A 21414-nucleotide genomic window follows, 5' to 3' on the forward strand; every position below is an offset into this window, starting at 1 on the left:
GCTTCTCCTGGCCACACAGCTGGGCAAGCTAGCGAGGTGGGTCCCTTGGAGGAGCTTATTGGTTTCCTAGGTTTTCCCCATTTCCCTCCCGGCTCCAAAGGGAGGGTTTGGGGTGGGGGCTCTGACCTTCCAGCCTTCTAGCTCTGGAAGGATCTCCTTCCTTCCTGGGAACCGGGAGGTTCTGCCAGCATGGGGTTTGGCAGCCCTCAGCCATGCCAAAGGCCTCTTTAACCAGGCCTAGGAAGGGGTGCAGGACATGGGTCACCCCAGCACCAATCTACCTCCTTCCTCCGGAACTCCAGGGCTTCTCCTGGCCACATTCCTGGGCAAGCCAGCGAGGTGGGAATAACAGCACAATAGGTTCTGGCTTTAGGACTTACCAGGGAAGTTTCCTTATTAAACCTGTCCATTGTGAAACCGCGCGGGGGCAAATATTTGGATCTCATTGTGTTTTATCTGCTTGTCATAATCTGAAAGCCATCCAGGAGCTTATTTTATTCCTTTACTCCCTCACTCTCATCTCCTGTTACCCCACATTTAACCATTTTTCTGTACTAATGATTTTTGTTTTGGCCAAGGTGGATTACATATCTTTCACAGTAATTTTTTAGGTAGAGTCTGAAGCTTCAGCAGGCAACACGTCATGGCAAGGTTCCACGCTGTAGGCTTTTTTGCCAAGATAAGGGGAAGATGTAGCCTCGGCTGCCCCCCACAGCCTTCTCTCTCCTTCCTCCGGATCTCTAGGGTTATTCCTGGACACCTGCTCAGGGTCCCAGCAAGTGGGTTCCGGCAAGGTGCAATTTAAAAGAGACCCCAGGCTTCCTTGTTCCTGCAAGGGGCTGGGAGGGGACTGGTGAACTTCCAACTTCCAGCAAGTAGGAAGCAAACGCCTCTCAGGGAGTAGGAAGCTTCAGCAGGCAACAAGGGGGAGGACATGGTTCAATGTGCTCTTCACTTGTCCAAATCACAGACCAAAGTGGTGTCTCGGAAATAACACCTCCCTCTTGACTATTTCTAAAACATAAAAGGGACAGGTGTATCTCCTTTGTATATCTCAGATGTATTCCCTTAACATCTATAACTCTTTTTGAACATCCTCATATAGTGAAAATTTTGCCCACTGGCTTTGTTATTTGATTGTTTGATTTTCCCCCTTTGAGATCTGTTTTATAAGCAATACTGGTAGAAGAGTATATCTGTATAGATCTGTATGTTTGAACCAAGTTATGGGGAATGTTGGACTTGATTCATCGACCCCCAGATGCACCAACAATATCTTGTGGCATTGCTTCTCTTTTGCATAGGCACATTAAAATGGGAAAATAATGCATATGCAAACAAGTTCTTATCTAATAGAGATGGGAATACAAATTTGGTAATGTAATTAGGCCTCTTACCCTGAACATTGGCATAATGATTTGACTTAGGCCTCAGAAGAATGGGCATCACTCACACACACCTGAACAATGGATACTATCTATGGAAACAACCACAATTGTCTATAACATTACCAGGATCCAAGCCTCTACCAGGGAAGACCTACCACTGCTTTGGCATTGACTTACTCCAAAGAGTGCTCCCAACACCCAGACGACTCAGCAACAGTCTGCATGCAGGGCAGATCACTCCGCATTTAATGGTATGCTGAAACTAGAGGATGCTCCACATCAGCCTGACATCAATGAAAGAAATGCACAGAATCCAGAGTCTTTAAATATAAGAATCTGATACCAACAATAGCTAAAGTGTGAAAAAGTTTCACCGGGACCATGGAGAATGACTTGGGTTGGACAGACTGGTATGCCTGGAACCCAGAGTTGGTCTTTTTTTTTTTTTTTTTTGTTTTTTGGGCCACACCCGTTTGACGCTCAGGGGTTACTCCTGGCTAAGCGCTCAGAAATTGCCCCTGGCTTGGGGGGACCATATGGGACGCCAGGGGATCGAACCGCGGTCTGTTCCTTGGCTAGCGCTTACAAGGCAGACACCTTATCTCTAGCGCCACCTTCCCGGCCCCTAGAGTTGGTCTTATGCCAATAAACTTCTGGGGTGAGGCCTTTTTGTAATCAGGTCAAGGATTTTTTTTTTTTTTCATTTTTCCCATTTTTCTGGACCTATGCAAACAATGGTGATTGTCACTATCACACCTTTATTATATTTTTTTTTACTCTTATCCTTTAAGGAAAAAAAATACGATTTACTGAACTTAAAAACAAATAACTGTAGTAGAATGCCTATCTCGAATACAGGCAGGGGATGGGAAGGGGGGAGGGGGTAATATTACACTGGTGAAGGGGGGTGTTCTGTCTGACTGTAACCCAACTATGATCATGTTACTTAAGTAAAAAATATATTTAAAAAAAAGAAAATAAACATGAAAATATTAAAAAAAGACAAAAAAAATAAAAAAGAATTTTCTCCTATCTCTAAAAATGTGTTTTGTCTTAAAAGCAAATTTATTGTTTTATTTATTTAACTTTGTTTTGGGGCCATACCCAGTGATGTTCAGGGGTTACTCCTAGCTCTAAACTCAGGAATTACTCCTGATAGTGCTTGGGGGGACCATATGGGATGCCAGGAATTGAATCTGGATCAGCAGTGAGCAAACAGAGGGAATGCCCTACCTACTGTACTCTGGCCGCTAGTTTGATCCCTGTAATTACTTATGGTCCTCTGAGCACCACTAGGAGTGAGTGAGGTGTGTGTGATCAGGAGGAACAGAGCCAGATGTGGCCCACAAACAAACAAAATATAGTATTCTCAGTTGTTGTGTAATAGTTGACTTAATGATTAAAACATTGTTGTTTTAATGTTTAACTTATGACTAGTGTATGTTTTATTTGCAGTGAATATCAAGATTCCCAAATCTTAGCTTTTGTTTGCATTTTTCCCTTCCCTTCTCTCCTCCCCTCTTTGTTTGTATTTTTTAATTTGTTTAACTCATTTTCCTTTTACTTCTGTTAAGCTACAAACATTTCTGGATGATTCAGAGATTCTGATAATTTCACTTATTCTGTGGAGAGGCACAACATCTAGGGATGCTTTTATTTGGGGGCGGGGGGGGGGGGCACACCCGGCGGTACTCAGGGGCTACTCCTGGCTACTCCTGGCTCTGCACTCAGAAATTGTTCCTGGCAGGCTCGGGATCATATGGGATCCCAGGAATAGAGCCCGGGTCCGTCTGTGGTCAGCCACATGCAAGGCAAATGCCTACCGCTGTGCTATCTTTTGGCCCTAGGGATGCTTAAAGATTGTTTCCAGCAGTGTCATTGGGGGTTGTTCCTGGGGATCATGTGCTGATGTGGATAGAACCTGGACCTTCTTTCTGCATTCAAAGTTGTGTTTCCTTATTGGCTAGCTCTTGTCCAAACACTGGTATCTCCTCTCCCTGTCCCTGTCCCTCTCTTCTTCTCCCTCTCCTCTTCCATCTCTCCTTCCCCTCCCTCTCCCTTTCTTTCTCCCTCTCCCTCTCACTCACTTTCCCCCTCTCCCTTCCCCTTCCTTCTCCTTTACCCCCTCCCCTCCCTGCATAGGGTGCTGGTGATCAAACCTGGGGTCTCTGTATGCAAAATGTGTGCTCTAGCCTACACTATCTTCCTGGCCCTGTGTTCATTTTTTTTTTTTTTTTTTTTTTTTTTGTGGTTTTTGGGTCACACCTGGCAGTGCTCAGGAATTATTCCTGGCTCCATGCTCAGAAATTGCTCCTGGCAGGCACGGGGGACCATATGGGACGCCGGGATTCAAACTGATGACCTCCTGCATGAAAGGCAAACGCCTTACCTCCATGCTATCTCTCCGGCCCCCCTGTGTTCATTTTAAATAAAATTTGAAAGTTGTTTTTTTTTTTCATGTAAAGCTGTCAGCAGTTACTTTTTGTTGTTGTGAGTATGTGTCCATCAAAGCAGCCAGCAGTCACTCCTGGCAGTGCATGGAGGATATATATGGTACTAGGAATCAGACAATCAACTATATGGAAGACAAGTACCCCTGTAATATTCTTTGGCCTCTATACTTAGGATTCCTAAGGGAGAGGAATTGAATGGTTAAAGGTTACCAATAGAAAGTAGACTCTTGCATATATTATATACTTAAAGCAGCTTGGGATATGGCTCAAAGATCTGAACTATACAATTTGCTTTGTACAGAGCCCACATTTTTTATTTGGCAACATTTGGTCCTTAGGACCTCCACCAGGAGTAGCTTTTGGGCATCCCTGCCCACCACCACCACCAAATAAGCAAATAAGTAAGTAAAAGTAAAAGTAAGCAGACTGGTTATATAGGCATAAAGATCAAGTGGCCTTAAGAATTTACCTTTGGGCCGGAGAGATAGCATGGAGGGTAAGGTGTTTGCCTTTCATGCAGAAGGTCATCAGTTCAAATCCCGGCTATGGTCCCCCGAGCCTTCCAGGAGTGATTTCTGAGCATGGAGCCAGGAGTAACCCCTGAGCGATGCCGGGTGTGACCCAAAAAAACAAAAAAAAAAAAAAAAAAAAAAAAAGAATTTACCTTCAGGGGCCGGAGAGATAGCATGAAGATAATGCGTTTGCCTTGCATGCAGAAGGGCATGGTTCGAATTCCGGGAGCAATTTCTGAGCATAGAGCCAAGAATAACCCCTGAGCGCTGCAGGGTGTGATCCAAAAACCAATAAATAAATAAATAAATAAAAATAATAAAAAAAAGAATTTACCTTCAGAGGCTGGAGCAATAGCACAGCTGAAGGGCGCTTGCCTTTTATGTTGCTGAACCGGGAGAGACCCAGTTCAATCCTCTGCCATCCCATATGGTCCTCCAAGCCTGCCAGGAGCAATTTCTGAGCACAGAACCAGGAGTAATCCCCGAGTGCTGCTGGGTGTGGCCCCAAAACAAAAACAGAAAAAAAAATTATCTTCAGCTCCAGTCTAGATATTCTAGGCACAGCTAACTAAAATATGGCAGTGGTGTCCAACGGATTTTTCCCAGAAGAGGACAAACATACATTTATCACATTAGGGTTTTTCTCCTTAACTACCTAGAGAATTTGGTTCATACATTCAGAGCAAAACTTTTTTTATCCTAGAGGGGCCTTTTAAACAGAGTGGAAAATGGATGCTGGTGTCATTTCTAGTGTGATGTAGCCAACCCAACAGTTGGTTTATTTAATGTGTTGTTGGGCTGCTCAGGCCCAGTGGTGCTTGCGGCTCACCTGGGCTAATACTGGATAGTGTTGGGGGAAGTATGTGGAGCTGAGGATCAAATGGAGCCTCACACATAAAAAACATACACTCAAGCGTTTTTAGCTGTCTTTGCCTCAAGTAAGAATCTACTTGAATTTTAGGCTGGGGACTCCCAGGTAGTGTTCAAGAGACCCACTGGCCATTTCTGGGTGATTCTCGGTCAACCAGGCTGATGGTGTGATATGAGAATTGAAGATGTGGTGCTGCCAGGGACCTGCATTGCCAAGAGTCATTAGGGCTACCGCACTTGTGCTCAAGGGTCTCTGGGGCTGCAACTAATGATGCTTAGAGGACCATGTGGTACCAGTCAATTGCATGCTATTACCCCTTCTACTTGAGTTATTGGTTGGCTGAATATGGTCCTCATGAAAGTCCTATATGTCAAAATCTATTTTTTTGGTTTTTGGGCCACACCTGGCAGCACTCAGGGGTTGCTCCTGGCTCTGTGCTCAGAAATTGCTCCTGGCAGTCTCGGGGGACTGGACGCCAGGGATAGAACCTAGGTCCATCTTCCTGGGTTGGCTGCGTGCAAGGCAAATTCCCTACTGCTGTGCTATCTCTCTGTCCCTCTCTTTTTTTTTTTTTAATTTTTTAAAAAATTTTTTTAAATTTTGGGACTACACCTAGTATAATGTTGAATTTTTCCTCTGCATTCAGGGATAACTCCTAGCAAAGCTCTGGGGACCATATATGGGATTGTGAATTGAACCTGGGATGGTCCTATCCACTCAATCTGTTATCATTATAACCTCCAGAATTTTTATTTATTTTTTTGTGTGTAGGGGTTTTGGGCCACAATGTGGCTGTGTTCAGGACTTACTCCTGCCTTTGTGCTTAAGTTGCATACCTAGTGAGGTTCAGGAGATGCTAAGGAGTGTTGGGGGCTTAAACCGAGGTCAGCTGTGTGCAAAGCAAGTGTCCTACTCTCTGTACTATTTCTCTAGTCCCTAATCTCCCAGAATCTTTTCCCAGTAGAACATATAGAATTCTGCAGTATACTTCGTGTTAATGAAAAAAATTGATTCTTTGTTTTGATTTTATAGTTCTAGATCTTTAGCTATATGTAATGAAATTTATTGTACATTTACACTTGAAAGTGTCTTTACATCAGTTGTCTATTGACTTGAATAAGTACAGTGTTTTAGAGGTAATTAGAAATTTCCCGCTTTAACATAGCCAGCCAGCTTGCATCCATAGGTTCCAAATTGTTGTTATCAGCAGAATTAAATACAGGCCGTAACACATCTTCAAGTTGTATCCTTCTCAAAAAGGAGGTGCACACTTTAGTTTTCCTTTTCTTTTTTTTTTTTTGTGGGGGGGCATACCCAGTGACACTCAGGGGTGACTCCTGGCTATGCACTCAGAAATTGCTCTTGGCTTGGGGGACCATATGGGAGCCCGGGAACCGAACCCAGGTTTGTCCTGGGCAGCCGTATGCAAGGCAAACACCTTCCTGCTGCACTATCGCTCTGGCCCCTTGTTTTTATTTCTTCTTTTTTTTTTTTTTTTTTTTTTTTTTGGTTTTTGGGCCACACCCAGCAGTGCTCAGGGGTCACTCCTGGCTGTCTGCTCAGAAATAGCTCCTGGCAGGCACGGGGGACCATATGGGACACCAGGATTCGAACCAACCACCATTGGTCCTGGATCAGCTGCTTGCAAGGCAAACTTCGCTGTGCTATCTCTTTGGGCCCTTGTTTTTTTTTTTTTGGTTTTTTTTTTTGGTTTTTGGGCCACACCCGGTAACGCTCAGGGGTTACTCCTGGCTATGCGCTCAGAAGTCGCTCCTGGCTTGGGGGACCATATGGGACACCGGGGGATCGAACCGCGGTCCGTCTCCTAGGCTAGCGCAGGTAAGGCAGGCACCTTACCTCCAGCGCCACCGCCCGGCCCCTGGGCCCTTGTTTTTATTTCTGAATCAGACTATCTTGAACACTGTAGTTTTGCTAAAGTAAATATTCACCAAATATGCCATCTTCCAGCCCTGGAAACTTACTAATTTTTTTCAATTAAAAATATGTATTTGGGGGCTGGAGAGATAGCACAGCGGTGTTTGCCTTGCAAGCAGCCGATCCAGAACCTAAGGTGGTTGGTTCGAATTCCAGCTTCCCATATGGTCCCCCGTGCCTGCCAGGAGCTATTTCTGAGCAGATAGCCAGGAGTAACCGCCGGGTGTGGCCCAACCCCCCACCCAATGTATTTGGCCATCTCAAGAAGTACTTGGGCCTTATTCTTGGGGTTGTGTGTCACTCCTGGTAGTGCTCTAGGGACCATGCATTATTGTGCCCTGTCATTCTCCTTGGAAAACATTGCACTCAGCCCTTTGAGTTATTACTCCTCAGGCCAGTAACATAAACTTTTTGTTTTTGTTTTGGGGCATTGTTCAGGGGCTACTCCTGACTCTGTGCTTGAGGGTCATTTCTGGAGGTGCTTTAGTGGGAGCACAATATGATTCCTAGAATCAATTTTTACCTCCTGAGTATGTAAAACATATTCAGCCAGTTTACCTATCTCTCTGGCCTAATGGTGTTCATTTTTTTTTGGTTTTGCGCACATCTGTTTGTGTTTAGGTCTTAATCCTGACTCTGTGTTCAGGGATCACTCCTGGCAGTTTCAGGGGATCATATGGCATGCCAGGGATCGAACCCTAGTCGATCTATGCAAAGTAAGCACCTTACCCTCTCACTCTATTCCCAATGACTTTAATTTTTAATTATAGGCCTGAGAATAAAGGGTTAACTTCTTGAGACTCATCTGCTCTCAATACCAATGTGCTAAACAGATAACAATCTTTAAAAAAATTTTTTTTTTTTTTTTTGGTTTTTTGGGTCACACTCGGCAGTGCTCAGGGGTTACTCCTGGCTGTCTGCTCAGAAATAGCTCCTGGCAGGCACAGGGGACCATATGGGACACCGGGATTCAAACCAACCACCTTAGGTTCTGGATTGGCTGCTTGCGAGGCAAACACCGCTGTGCTATCTCTCCGGGCCCTAAAATTTTTAATTTTTCAGTTGTCTCATGAATAAAGTTCAGAGCTTATATGGCATTTTGAATCTCTTTATGGTCTTTCTGGCATATTTCTCTCTTTCCTATACCTGTCCTCCCACAGAATTGAAGTATTCACCTCTCCCTTACTAGCCCTTCTGCAGTCCTGCCTTACTTGTACTGTTCCATCTGACAGAAATTTTTTATTTTGTCTTTTCCTGTCTAACTTCAACTCATCTTTCCTATTCTCAGGTATAGTGATTCTTTTTTTTTTTTTTAAGTGATTCATTTTCTATGATGCTTTCTCTGATCCCATTCAACCATAAGTAATCTGCTATCCTTTGCACTTTTGCTTCTCTTGGGACATTTAACCACATTTTCTCTTAGGGCTGTTTCCTTTTTTGTTTCATTTTAGCTTTTTTGTGCCACACCTGGCAGTATTCAAGGCTTTCTTATGGTTCAGGGATCACTTCTGGCAGTGCATGGGAGACTGTACGTAGTGCTGAGGGAACGTGGTTGGTCAACCTCATACAAAGTAGGCATCTAACTATTATATCATTTATTATATCATAATATATATCATATATTATATCATTTAGCCCCCTATTAGGGTAGCTGTCTTTTTTTTCTTTTTTCTTTTTTTGGTTTTTGGGCCACACCCAGTGACGCTCAGGTGTTACTCCTGGCTATGCACTCAGAAATTGCTCCTGGCTTGGGGGAACATATGGGACGCTGGGGGATAGAACTGCAGTCTGTCCTAGGTCAGCTGAGTGCAAGGCAAATGCTCTCTTGCTGCGCCACTGCTCCAACCCCTATCTGTCATATTTAATCTTCCCAGGGGGCTAACTGCTTCTTGGAGTCTGAGCTCTTTTTAGCCATCTTTCTACTCCAATGGTGCACAATTATATACCCTCAGGTAACTGAAACTCAGTGTAAGTGAATTAAGTGTCAGCATCTTGAAAGTCTTCAGTTTGCTTCAATGGTTATCATTTCTGTTAAGCTGGCCATTTGAAGCAATTGTTATCTGTAAGGGCTGTAGAACAAACTGCTCTGAGACAAAAAAAAAACACAAAAACACCTCACTCTATATGTATTAATGTAATTAGTAAGTTTATGGTCTGAGAAAATCTGTGCCTTTTAAACCTCAGAGGGCAGGTGTATTAACAAACTACAGAATTTTCAAATAACTGAAGAATTCCATGACCTCACTTTTGCTGTTGATGAATTAGCCCTGACAGCACTTAAGCATCAAAACACATGTCTGCTTTTCAGGTGAGACTGGCATGAGTGATTTGATTAACTAAGGAAAATGGTGTGGGGAAAAAGGACCACTGAACCTTTCCCCCAGTTTGTTTCTACTGTGGAATATGTCCTGTCTATCTTTTTTTCTGACCTATATATTTTTTATAAAAAGGTGTTATTATTTTGTTTTGTTTGGGGGCCACATCTGACTGTGCTCAGGGCTTATATCTAGCTTTGTTCTCAGGGGTCTCTCCTGGTGTTGTTCAGGAGACCATATGGGATGCTGGGGTTCGAACCATGGACAGCTCTTTGGACTGCTGTATCAGGTCCTACCTGCTGTACTTTAGGGGCCCTAGACCCTAAAGTAGTATTTTTTAGGCTTTGAATCCAGAAGTTACCATATTTATTCAAGTAACGTGCACCCCAATGTTCGATTAAAAATCGGTATAAAATTTTGTTTCACACCAAGCATTCTAATTGACTAAAAAACGTTGTTGAATACGTGTAGCCATAATAAAAATCATTTATTGACAACATAAACTGGTATAAACACAATACTGAAATAAAATTACCGTAACAATATTTATTTAAAATGCTTCAAAGTCAGATTCATCATCAGATACACTAAAGAGTTGTTTCCATTCTCCTCGAGTTAATTTTTCATCAGTGTCCCAGTTGGCAGGAACATCTGTTTCTCCAGTTTCTTTGCTTTCTTCTGAGTCTGAATTCCACAACAGGTCGTCTTCTGTGCCGTCCATTTTATTGCTGATGCCTGTCTTCAAAAAACTCTTGATGGTCATTTCTTTTGGTATGTCTTCCCATGATGTTTTAACCCAGGATGTCACGAGAGATAGGCCAGGTTTCTTGACGTTTTTTTTCCTTCGCCCTCAAGTACAGTGTGCAGCTGCAAACTCATAATTCACCTGTGCCCTCATTGGACCGGCCGCCACTGCCACCCCACCTCAGCCCTCATTTATAACGCGCACCCAAACTTTGATTTTTTGGGGGGAGGGGGGAGAAAATCTGTGCGTTATACTAGAATAAATACGGTACAAATTTAGAATCATAGCATCAGCAAATCTCAAGTTTGGAAGGAGTATTAGATTAGTCAATCAGAAAATCAGATATCTGAGTTTCCATCATTATTCATCCTTTAGCATAGGTTTACCCTGTTTTGACAATATTGTTCCATCATTCAAATAATGAGTTATCCCTGTTAGAAAGTTTTTTGCTTTATATTATATTTTGGTTTGGGGGCCACACCTGATGATGCTTAGGAATTATGCCTGGCAGTTTCATGGGATTATTTGGGTTGTCAGCTATCAAACTCTAGTCTGTCACATGCAAGTCAAGCGCTCTAGTATTGTCTATCTTTCTGCTTTTGTATTTATGTTGAACAATCCTTCTTCCTTCCAGGGGTCCTCAAACTTTTTAAACAGGGGGCCAGTTCACTGTCCCTCAGACCATTGGAGGGTCTGACTATAGTAAAAACAAAACTTATGAACAAATTCTTATGCACACTCCATATATCTTATTTTGCAATGAAGAAACAAAACAGATACAAATACAATATGTGGCCTGCGGGCCATAGTTTGAGGACCACTGCACCCAGCCTCTGGTTCTGATTCTTTTTTTGTTTGTTTTTGTTTTTGGGTCACACCCAGCAGCACTCAGGGGTTACTCCTGGCAGGCTCGAAATGGGATGCCAGGATTCGAACCACCATCCATCTGCATGCAAGGCAAACAAACACGTTACCTCCATGCTATCTTTCCAGCCCCGCTGGTTCTGATGCTAAAGTGGTGTGTGTGTGTGTGTGTGTGTGTGTGTGTGTGTGTGTGTGTGTGTGTGTGTGTGTGTGTGTGTGTGTGTGTGTGTGTGTGAGCATGCGTGCGTGCGCGCTCGTGTGCTTGGGCGCTTTGTTTTTAGGAGAGTGCACAACTGGTGGTACTCAGGGCTTACTCTGTGCTCAGGGACCACTTCTGTTGGCAGTTGGGTGGTCATATGGAGTTCTGGGAGTTAAATCCAGGTTGGCACCATGCAAGGCAAAGCACCTTACCTGCTATACTATTTCTCCGGCCCCTACAACTCTTAAGTCTTGAACAATCATTTTTCTGCAATGTTTAAAGCAGTGTTCCTATTTTCTCCTGGTTCAGTATTGTCTAGTCTCTCCTATCTTTCTTTTGTCTTTTAAAATAATGTTTAAAACTATGGACAATAAATATTTGAAGTACATTTGGTTTGTGCTGATTAGAACAAAACCACTCATTTTGCACACCGAAGATACTATTTTTCTACTGCAGTATTTGGCATTGCATTAATTGGTGTGAGGCAACTTTTTCCTTTACCTTTGAACGTACCACCTATCTTTTTTTTTTTTTTTTTTTTTTTTTTGGTTTTTGGGCCACACCCGGTGACGCTCAGGGGTTACTCCTGGCTATGAGCTCAGAAATCGCACCTGGCTTGGGGGACCATATGGGATGCCAGGGATCGAACCTAGGTTCGTCCTAGGTGCTAGCTCAGGCAAGGCAGGCACCTTACCTCTAGCGCCACCACGCTGGCCCCAGTACCACCTATCTTGTACATCTAGCTATTCATTTAATGCAGGACCATAGAGTTATCCCTGTTCAAATTCATTGTTAGACTCAGCCATTGAAACTGCTGGTTGAGGTATTTTCAGTTCATTGTTAGGTCATCCAGCATATTTTTCTTCCTGCCCAGCTTCTTGTCATCTGCAAGTTTGATAACTGTTTTCTTTTCTTCCCTAGTCATTAACAGAGGTGTTGAGACATGCCATACTAGAATCATTCCGTTGTGCCATGCTATTGTTCATAGATTTTAATAGATAGGAGTGTGTGTGAGTGCTCGCTTCGGCAGCACATATACTAAAATTGGAATGATACAGAGAAGATTAGCATGGCCCCTGTGCAAGGATTGTGTGTAGTTGGACTCAACAGTTTATTTGTAATTTTAGTCACCACAATTTATAATTTTGTAATACTGTCAATGATAGAGTGGCATGAATACAATATTCCAGCGCCTTGCTTCCCATAAGTGTCTTCATTTCCTTCTACCATGGTTTCATGGTTCCCTTTTATACCCACAACCCTGCCTCCTTACCACCCCCTCCCTTGTCACACCTCCACATCTCACTGCCCCAGTTCTTAGATTGTTGTTTTTGGCCTTTTGTTATCCCCCTACTATGTTTCTTTATATCCCACATATGGGAGAGATTGTTCTCTGTCGTCTAGCCTACTTCATTCCAGCACCATATCCTCTAATTCCATCTACATAACAGCAAATTTCATGATCTTATAATTTCTTATAGTGTATATGTACCATAGTTTCTTTATCCAGTCATCTGTTTTAAACACTTGAATGTGTATAATTTAAAAAAAATGTTATCAATTTGGATGGTTAAGATTTGCTATCTTAGGGTCCGGAGTGCTAGTGCAGTGGTAGGGCATTTGCCTTGCACACAGCTGACCCAGGACGGACCTTGGTTCGATCCCTGGCATCCTATATGGTCACCCAAGCCAGGAGCGATTTCTGAGCACATAGCGAGGAGTAACCCCTGACCATCACTGGGTGTGGCCCAAAAACAAAACAAAACAAAACAAAAAGATCTGTTATCTTTACTATATTAATATTATTTCTTACTAAAAGTTTTTTTAAAGGCCACTTTCTCAGTTTTAATTTAGTGCCCTTTATTGAAATCATCTGAGCAAAACTTGGGGGAAAATGTGTGATGGGAATATGAAATGGCTATTGATTCTTATGTCTTCTTCCCTCCAGGATGTGTCTGGTCCGAATGAAGCAGGAAGGCCGGAGTGGGAAGTACATGTGTCGTATCATAGTTCATTTTATGTGGGAGGATGTTGAGCAGCGTGGCAGAGTCATGGGGGTAAGCAAATGGTTTCCGTGATCTTTGGAAATGCCCTGTAGGGGATTGCTCTACTTGAGGTTATATTCTATTTAGATAAAATCGCTCTGGTAGGCAATGTAGCTCAGCCATCAATCACTTGGCCTTTATGTGTTAGGTCCTAAATTCAATCCTTGGCTCTGAGGGAAAAAGAAAGACAACTTTTTGGAGGTTAGAGAGATAGTACAGGGATTAAGGTACTTGCCTTGGGGGCCGGAGATATAGCATAGTGATGTTTGCCTTGCAAGCAGCCAATCCAAGGACCTAAGGTGGTTGGTTGGTTCGAATCTCATATGGTCCCCTGTGCCTGCCAGGAGCTATTTCTGAGCAGATAGCCAGGAGTAAACCCTGAGCACCAACGGGCATGGCCCAAAAACCAAAAACCAAAAAAAAAAAAAAAAAAAAAAGGTACTTGCCTTGCACAAAGCTGACCTTGGTTTGAGTCCCTGCACTGTGTATGGTCTGAGTCCCAGCTGGAATTATTCCTGAACACACAACTAGGAGTAACCCTTGAACACTGTCAGATGTGATCCAGACCCCTTCTCCCTGAAAAGAGTTGACATATTTTCTTCTAATTGTTTTATATAAATATAAATAAATAAATGTATAGTCTTTCAGTATACCCCAAATGGCTTATACTATATATACTATTTTGCAACCTGACTTTTTTTGTTTGTTTAGTTTTGTTTTGGGGCCCTACCCAGTGGCACTCAGGAGCTACTCCTGGCTCTGCACACAGAAATCGCTCCTCGCACACTCAGGGGACCATATTGGATGCTGGGAATTGAATCCAGGTCTGTCCTGGGTCGGCTGCGTGTGAGGCAAATGCTCTACCGCTGTGCATTTAACTGAATGTATTTTTTTTTTGTCTTGCTGTACTAGGGACTCAACATGTAAGGCAAGCACTATGGATGAACCACACTGCAGGCTTAACTATGCATTTTGTTATTACTTTGTTTGTTTGTTTTTGTTTTTGGGTCACACCTGGCAGTGCTCAGGGGTTATTCCTGGCTCTATGCTCAGAAATCGCCCCTGGCAGGCACAGGGGACCATATGGGATGCCGAGATTCAAACCACCGTGCTTCTGCATGAAAGGTAAACGCCTTACCTCCATGCTATCTTACCTCCATGCCCAGTTACTATTATTTTTTATAAAACAAAAAATTTTAAATTACAGTTGTAGTTAATCTTCAATCTACATCACTTAACTTTTTAAAGAAGCTGTTAGTTTTCACTTTGGTATATCTTTTAGGACTTTTTGTCTATTTATAGACAATTTTGGCTTTTAGGTGTATTATATATGATATCACTCACTATATATTTATATTCAATTTTTTTGTTTTGTTTTGTTTTGGGGCCACACCTGGCAGCACTCAAGGGTTACTCCTGGCTCTGTGTTTAGAAATCACTCCTGGGGGCCTGAGCAGTGGTGCAAGCGGTAAGGCATCTACTTTGTCTAAGATGGATCTCGGTTCTATCCTCTGGCATCCCATATGGTCCTCCAAGCCAGGAGCAATTTCTGAGCGCATAGCCAGGAGTAACCCCTTAGCGTCACCATCACCGGGTGTGACTGAAAACAAAAAACCAAACAAACAAAAAGAAATCACTTCTGGCAGGCTCTAAGGACTATATGGGATGGTAGATTAAACCAAGGTCAGCTGTAAGGAAGGCAAATGCCCTCCCTGCTATATTATCACTCTAATCTTCAGTTTTTTATTTTATTTTATTTTATTTTATTTTATTTTATTTTATTTTGTTTTGGGGGCCACACACCTCAGGGGTTACTCCTGGCTATATGCTCAGAAATCACCCTTGGCTTGGGGGGAATCATATGGGACTCCAGGGTATCAAATCGCAGTCTGTCCTAGGCTTGCCCATGCAAGCCTTATGCCCTGCACCACTGCTCTGGCCCCCAATTTTATTTTTAAACGGTATATATTTCAATATGATTTTCCACAGTGCATGGCATCTTCTTTTTTTGTGCATGGAATCTTCTTATCCATGATTTATTTTAATTATTTCATACTTTTTGTTTGTTTTCTAGCATAATAGGTTTATGTATAGAATCACAGCTTTTGAGATGAGATCATTTTAAGGATTGTTGTCTAATGAAAGTGTGGGTTGAAGCTTGTGAAAAAAATTTATATTATTGAGAGAACTGCATTTGAACAAAGTGAACATTGGTTTGCCTTTAGTGCTCTATTTACATTTGCCTTTCCATGAAACAGCTGGCCATTGGTATTTCTACTCATTCTAGATGGTATCTATCAAGGTTCTAACTACCATCATCGTTGTCATCTGTTTTAGAGTCAGCATTCACTTGTCTTTATTAGTGTTGTTTGATTCATTTTTCTTACTGTTGTGCCTTTCTGCTGTCTTCATTACTCAGAGGGGGAATCATCAGTCTTTAAACTATTCCTTCATGAATGTGTGTTTCACGTGCCTTCAAGTACTTTCTCGCCAGCTCTGTGACAGTACATAATGGACTTGAGGTTCTGGCAAGTCTCTAGTCAACCTATTTAATTATGGTCAGTGACCCTACTTGACAGCAAAAGTCTTGGCTTACTGCCACACACTTATAGATTTTTTTGTAAATATTTTTTATTAAGGTTGGCCCAATTCTGTTTTAAATTGTACCATTAGAGCCATAACTATTGCCAACCTGAAAAGCTTAGTGAGCCATAGATTGCTGACTCCTGCCCATAGGAACTTTTTAGGTGCCCTGTGTTCTTTTGGACCCCTGTACATATATTTACATGACAATGCTCAGTTCTTTGAACCTTCTCCTATGTTGCTTTGACAGCTTTTTAAAATTCTGAACTTTTTAAAGTTCTGAAACTTGGGGCCAGAGCAATAGCAGAACGGATAGTGCTTGCCTTGCATACAGCTAATCCAGGTTCAATCCTCAGTATCCCATATGATCCTTTGAGTCTGACAGGAATAACCCCTCAGCTCAGCCAGGGGTTGGCAAAATAAAAAGGGTGGGGGAACCTGCCTTAACCTCAGATTTTTGCTGAATCAGTAACTTCAGTCACTGAAGAAATCAGTTTTTGATATTATGTTTTAAAGTCAATTTACCAGACAGATCTTTCTTCAGGAGCTACTCCCAGTTGTGCTGGGGCAAACACACACATCTGTCTCCTGCATGCAAAACAAGCGCTAGCTCCTTGGCCCCAGCTAAATCATTCTTGATTTATTAGCTTGTGATCCAGGTGCAAAACAGTGCAGTCCTGCAGAAATTAGTGTGTATCCCCTGCCTCACCCCATTTTATCCATTTTATTATACATATTATACATAATATATTTATATATTATATAATGTAATTAAATATTTATTATATATGTATGTATGTATGTTTCTGTCCTATAGGAAACTATGTTAGATCAGTGTTTCTCAATTGATGCAAGCCTCCTGGCTCTGTACTCAGGGATTACTGCTGTGGTGCTCAGGGGGATCATATGAGATGTTGGGGATCAAACCTGTTGACTGTGCAAGGCAAGTACCTTACCTGCTGTACTATTACTCTGGCCTCTGATGTAACAGTGTTTCTCAAATACTGCGCCTCCAGTTTACTTGGAGTTATTGTTAAAATACACATTCTGATGTAGTAGGTTTGGGGTGAGGACAGAGTGTGCATGTGTGTATCTGTGTATTTGGGTTTGGGGCCATACCCACTTATGCTCAGGACTTACTCATGACTCTAGGCTCAGGGATCACTCCTAGCGGGGGTTGGGCGACCATGTGTACTGCTAGAGATTGAACTCAGGTTAGCTACACTCAAGTCAAATGTCCTATCTTCTATACACTCTGCAGCCCCAGAGTGTGCATTTCTTTTTATTATTATTATCTTTATGTAAACACCGTGATTTCAAATATGATTGTAGTTGTATGATTACAGTCATGTAAAGGACACCCCCCTTTCACCAGTGCAAGATTCCCACCACCAATTTCCCAGATCTCCCTCCTCCCCACCCCACCCACACCTGTACTCGAGACAGGCTTTCTACTTCCCTCATTCATTCACATAGTTATGATAGTTTTCAGTGTAGTTATTTCTCTAACTGCACTCATCACTCTATGTGGTGAGCTTCATGTCATGAGCTGCACCTACCAGCCCTCATCTCTCTTGTCTCTGAGATACTGTTAAAAATGTCTTTCATTTTTCTTAAAACCCATAGATGAGTGAAACCATTCTGCATCTTTCTCTCTCCCCTGACTTACTGCACTCAGCATAATAGATTCCGTGTACATCCATGAATAGGAAAATTTCATGACCTAATCTCTCCTGATGGCTGTATAGTATTCCATTGTGTATATGTACCACAGTTTCTTTAGCCCCTCATCTATTGAAGGGCATCTTGGTTGTTTCCAGAGTCTGGCTATTGTAAATAGTGCTGCAATGAATATAGGTGTGAGGAAGGGATTTTTGTATTGTATTTTTGTGTTCCTCGGGTATATTCCTAGGAGTGATATAGCTGGATCGTATGGGAGCTCAATTTCCAGTTTGAGGAGGACTCTCCATATTGTTTTCCATAAAGGTTGAAACATTTTTTTTTTTTGGTTTTTGGGTCACACCCGGCGGTGCTCAGGGGTTACTCCTGGCTGTCTGCTCAGAAATAGCTCCTGGCAGGCACGGGGGACCATATGGGACACCGGGATTCGAACCAACCACCTCTGGTCCTGGATCGGCTGCTTGCAAGGCAAACGCCACTGTGCTATCTCTCCGGGCCCAAGGTTGAAACATTTAAAACATTTCCAGGGGATGTCGAACAGCCCCCATACTGCAGATTGAGATGTACATAAATTGCAAGAATTTAAATGGTTTATAATGTTCCCCAAGTATACATTCTTTTATTTATTAATAAATTTGAAGATTAAATCACCACGAGATACAATAAATTATTTAAATTACCATCGTTGAGAGGAAGGTCACACTCCAGTTTAGGCACTAAACAAAGTCTAAATAAAAGGAGATAGCTTGAGGCTGTAGTGATTGCATAGCATATAGGGCCTTTGCCTTGCACATGGCTGACTCTGGTTCTATCATCCCTGGCATCCATATGTTCCCTGGAGCTCCCTTCAAGGAGTAATTTCTGAATGCAGAGCAAAGAATAACCTCTGAATATCCCCACATGTGGCCCCAAAACAAAACAAAAAGGTTATGACTTAATGTAATAATGTTATTGTTATATAATCACAATGATGGATTTAGAAGTTGGAAAGTTAATATGATTTTGTTTGGTTTTGGGGCCATACCTGCAGTGCTCAGGGGTTATCTTGGCATTGCACTCAGTAATCATTTCTGGGGAGTTATGGGGACCATATAGGATGCTAGGGACTGAACCCCAGTTCGCTGCTTGCAAGAAAGCACCTTATCCACTGTACTATCTCTTCAGCCCCATAATATGACTTTTTAAAAATGATATATTTAAGCACCATGATTACAAACATGATTGTAGTTGGGTTTCAGTCATAAAAAGAATACCCCCTTTCACCAGTACAACATTCCCACCAGCAGTGCTCCCATCTCCCTCTTCCCCCAACTCCTCCCTGTATTCGAGACAGACATTCTACTTCTCTCACTCATAGTTGTCAGTAGTTATTTCTCTAACTGCACTCACCACCCTTAGTGGTGAGCTTCATATCCTGAGCCGGTCCTTCCAGTCTTCATCTTTATTGTCTCTGGACATTATTGCAAGAATGTCTTTTATTTTTCTTAAAACCCATAGGTAAGGGTCCGGAGAGATAGCACAGCGGTAAGGCGTTTGCCTTGCACGCAGTCAACCCAGGACTGATGGTGGTTCTAATTCTGGCATCCCATATGGTCCCCCGAGCCTGCCAGGAGCGATTTCTGAGTGCAGAGCCAGGAGTAAACCCTGAGCACTGCCGGATTTGACCAAAACAAAACAAAATAAACCCATAGATGAGTGGGACTATTCTGTGTCTCTCCCTCTGACTTATTTCACTCATCATGTAATACTCAGCATGTATGACTTTTTTTTTTTAAGTAAGTGACTTGGTACTTCCTTTTGAAGATTCTTAGCACAAACTGATACTCTATTTTTATTTTGTTGGTCCAAACTAATAGATGCCCAAGGGTTGCTCCTGGTTCTGGGCTCAAAGATCACTCTTGGTGCTGCTTATGGGATCCTGTGGGTTGCTGGGTACTGAACCTGGATAGGCTGTGTGGAAGGCAAACTGATAAGTCTTCATATATACAATATTATAAAAGCCATTTCTGGGTTGTGTATGTGTATAGAAACTCAGTCTTTTGTGAGTGGACAACCTAAAAAATAAAAAAGTTATGGACAGGTGACTGAAGGTAAGTAGTAGGAAGCAGAGCACTGGCAAGTTGTTACAACTTCTTAGTAAGTTGTTACATGATTTCCAAATTTCTTTTCATTTTGAGTATCTTTGGTTTGTGGTAGTTGTTTGTGTTACTTGACATCCCTACTACACATTTTTAAGAAAACTCATCTATATGAACCCAGAATGATCACTCAAAGTGCTGAGCACATGCTTTTTTTTTTTTTTTTTTTGGTTTTTGGTTTTTGGGGTCACATCCTGCAGTGCTTAGGTGTTTTCTTGCTCTGCGCTCAGAAATCATCCCTGGCAGGTTCAGGAGACCACTTCGTGGCCCTACCACTCTGGCCCTGAGCACATGCTTTGCATGTGTGAGATCTGGGTTTGACTGCCTACATTGTATCAAGGAAGAGAGGGGAAAATTTTTTTTTTCTAATCAGTTTTTTTTGTTTGTTTGTTTTTGTTTTTGGGCCACACCCGGCAGTGCTCAGGCTGTCTGCTCAGAAATAGCTCCTGGCAGGTATGGGGGACCATATGGGGCGCCGGGATTCGAACCAACAACCTTTGGTCCTGGATTGGCTGCTTGCAAGGCAAACGCCGCTGTGCTATCTCTCCGGGCCCTCAAATCAGTTTTCTAAGATCTCAGCTGCTGGGAAAGATTAAAAAAAAAAAAAAGAAGAAGACGACGACGACTGACTTGTGTATCGTGTCTGGGGCCGGCCAGGTGACACTAGAGGTAAGATGTCTGCCTTGCAAGCGCTAACCAAGGAAGGACTGCGGTTCAATCCCCCAGTGTCCCATATGGTCCCCCCAAGCCAGGGGCAATTTCTGAGCGCTTAGCTAGGAGTAACCCCTGAGCATCACATGGGTGTGGCCTGAAAAACAAAAACAAAAAAAAAAAAAAGAAAATAGTGTCAGAAATGAGTATTGAATTTGAGGTTACAAAAATACAGTAATTGAAAGTGTTCTAAGCAAAACATAATACCAAAACAAATAAGTTCATTATATCACCTCATCTGGTCTTGTTTTGTTTCATTAACTAGTTTTTAAAACCTTTGTGAGTTGCAGCTGAAGAGATTGGAGACCATTTTTCCTTGGGCCCTTGCCTCACTCCTGAGTGTTAGGGAACTAAGACTTGACACAGCTGTAAAAACAGACAGAGGCCTCTGGCTTCAGCACTTTCTCCTGGTGCAGGCCGATTTCAGATGTAAATTTTACTCTGCCTTTCCTACTAATGAAGTAAGTTTCTTTTGCTGGGTTTGCAGCCAGGTGTGTCCAGTCTTGTGGCTTTACTTAATTTTTCCATTTGTGACATTTCAACCAAACTTAAAAAACAAACATAAAAATTAGCTCAAGGCAGTGACTCAAAGTGTTAATGGTAACCTTAAACTGGCCAAACCACTTCCTCTCAGTTGTGCCCTGCCAGACATCTCCACCTTGTGGCTTACAATGGGCAGGTTTAAGCTTTCCAAGGCTTGGAGCTAGGTAGGAAAGGGAGGGAAGGACGGTAGTTAAGTACTTAAAAGATTATCAGTGGTCGTGGCATGCCGATTACCTCCACAAGATTTCAGATCACTTTTTCTTGTAGTTTTCTGATGAATCTCCTATGGTCTCTTTCTTGCAGCAGAATGGCCTGACAGAATAGTAAGAGGACTGAGAAAAGAAGGAAGAGCTTTGGGCTAAACTGGACTCCTTTGTAAAAATTCAACTTTGCTTTGCAGAACCAACATTTTGTTTTTCAAGGTCCTCTGTG

The 21414-nt window shown here is 42.4% G+C and overlaps 1 protein-coding gene and 1 non-coding gene across 3 annotated transcripts in view; both read left to right on the forward strand.

The window, feature by feature from the left end:
• The window catches only part of LOC126017412 (ubiquinol-cytochrome-c reductase complex assembly factor 1), a 132479-nt gene that overhangs the window by 64603 nt on the left and 46462 nt on the right, over positions 1-21414 (forward strand). For both annotated transcript variants that reach the window (XM_049779333.1, XM_049779334.1), the window contains exon 7: positions 13231-13339. In XM_049779333.1, the coding sequence (XP_049635290.1) occupies positions 13231-13339 (109 nt within the window). The remainder of the gene's footprint in view (positions 1-13230; positions 13340-21414) is intronic.
• On the forward strand, positions 12297-12398 carry LOC126019942 (U6 spliceosomal RNA). The gene has a single exon (XR_007499545.1). It is a non-coding gene; the product is annotated as a U6 spliceosomal RNA (small nuclear RNA).

The sequence above is a fragment of the Suncus etruscus genome, chromosome 9 (genome assembly GCF_024139225.1).
Source record: "Suncus etruscus isolate mSunEtr1 chromosome 9, mSunEtr1.pri.cur, whole genome shotgun sequence".
NCBI lineage: Eukaryota > Metazoa > Chordata > Mammalia > Eulipotyphla > Soricidae > Suncus > Suncus etruscus.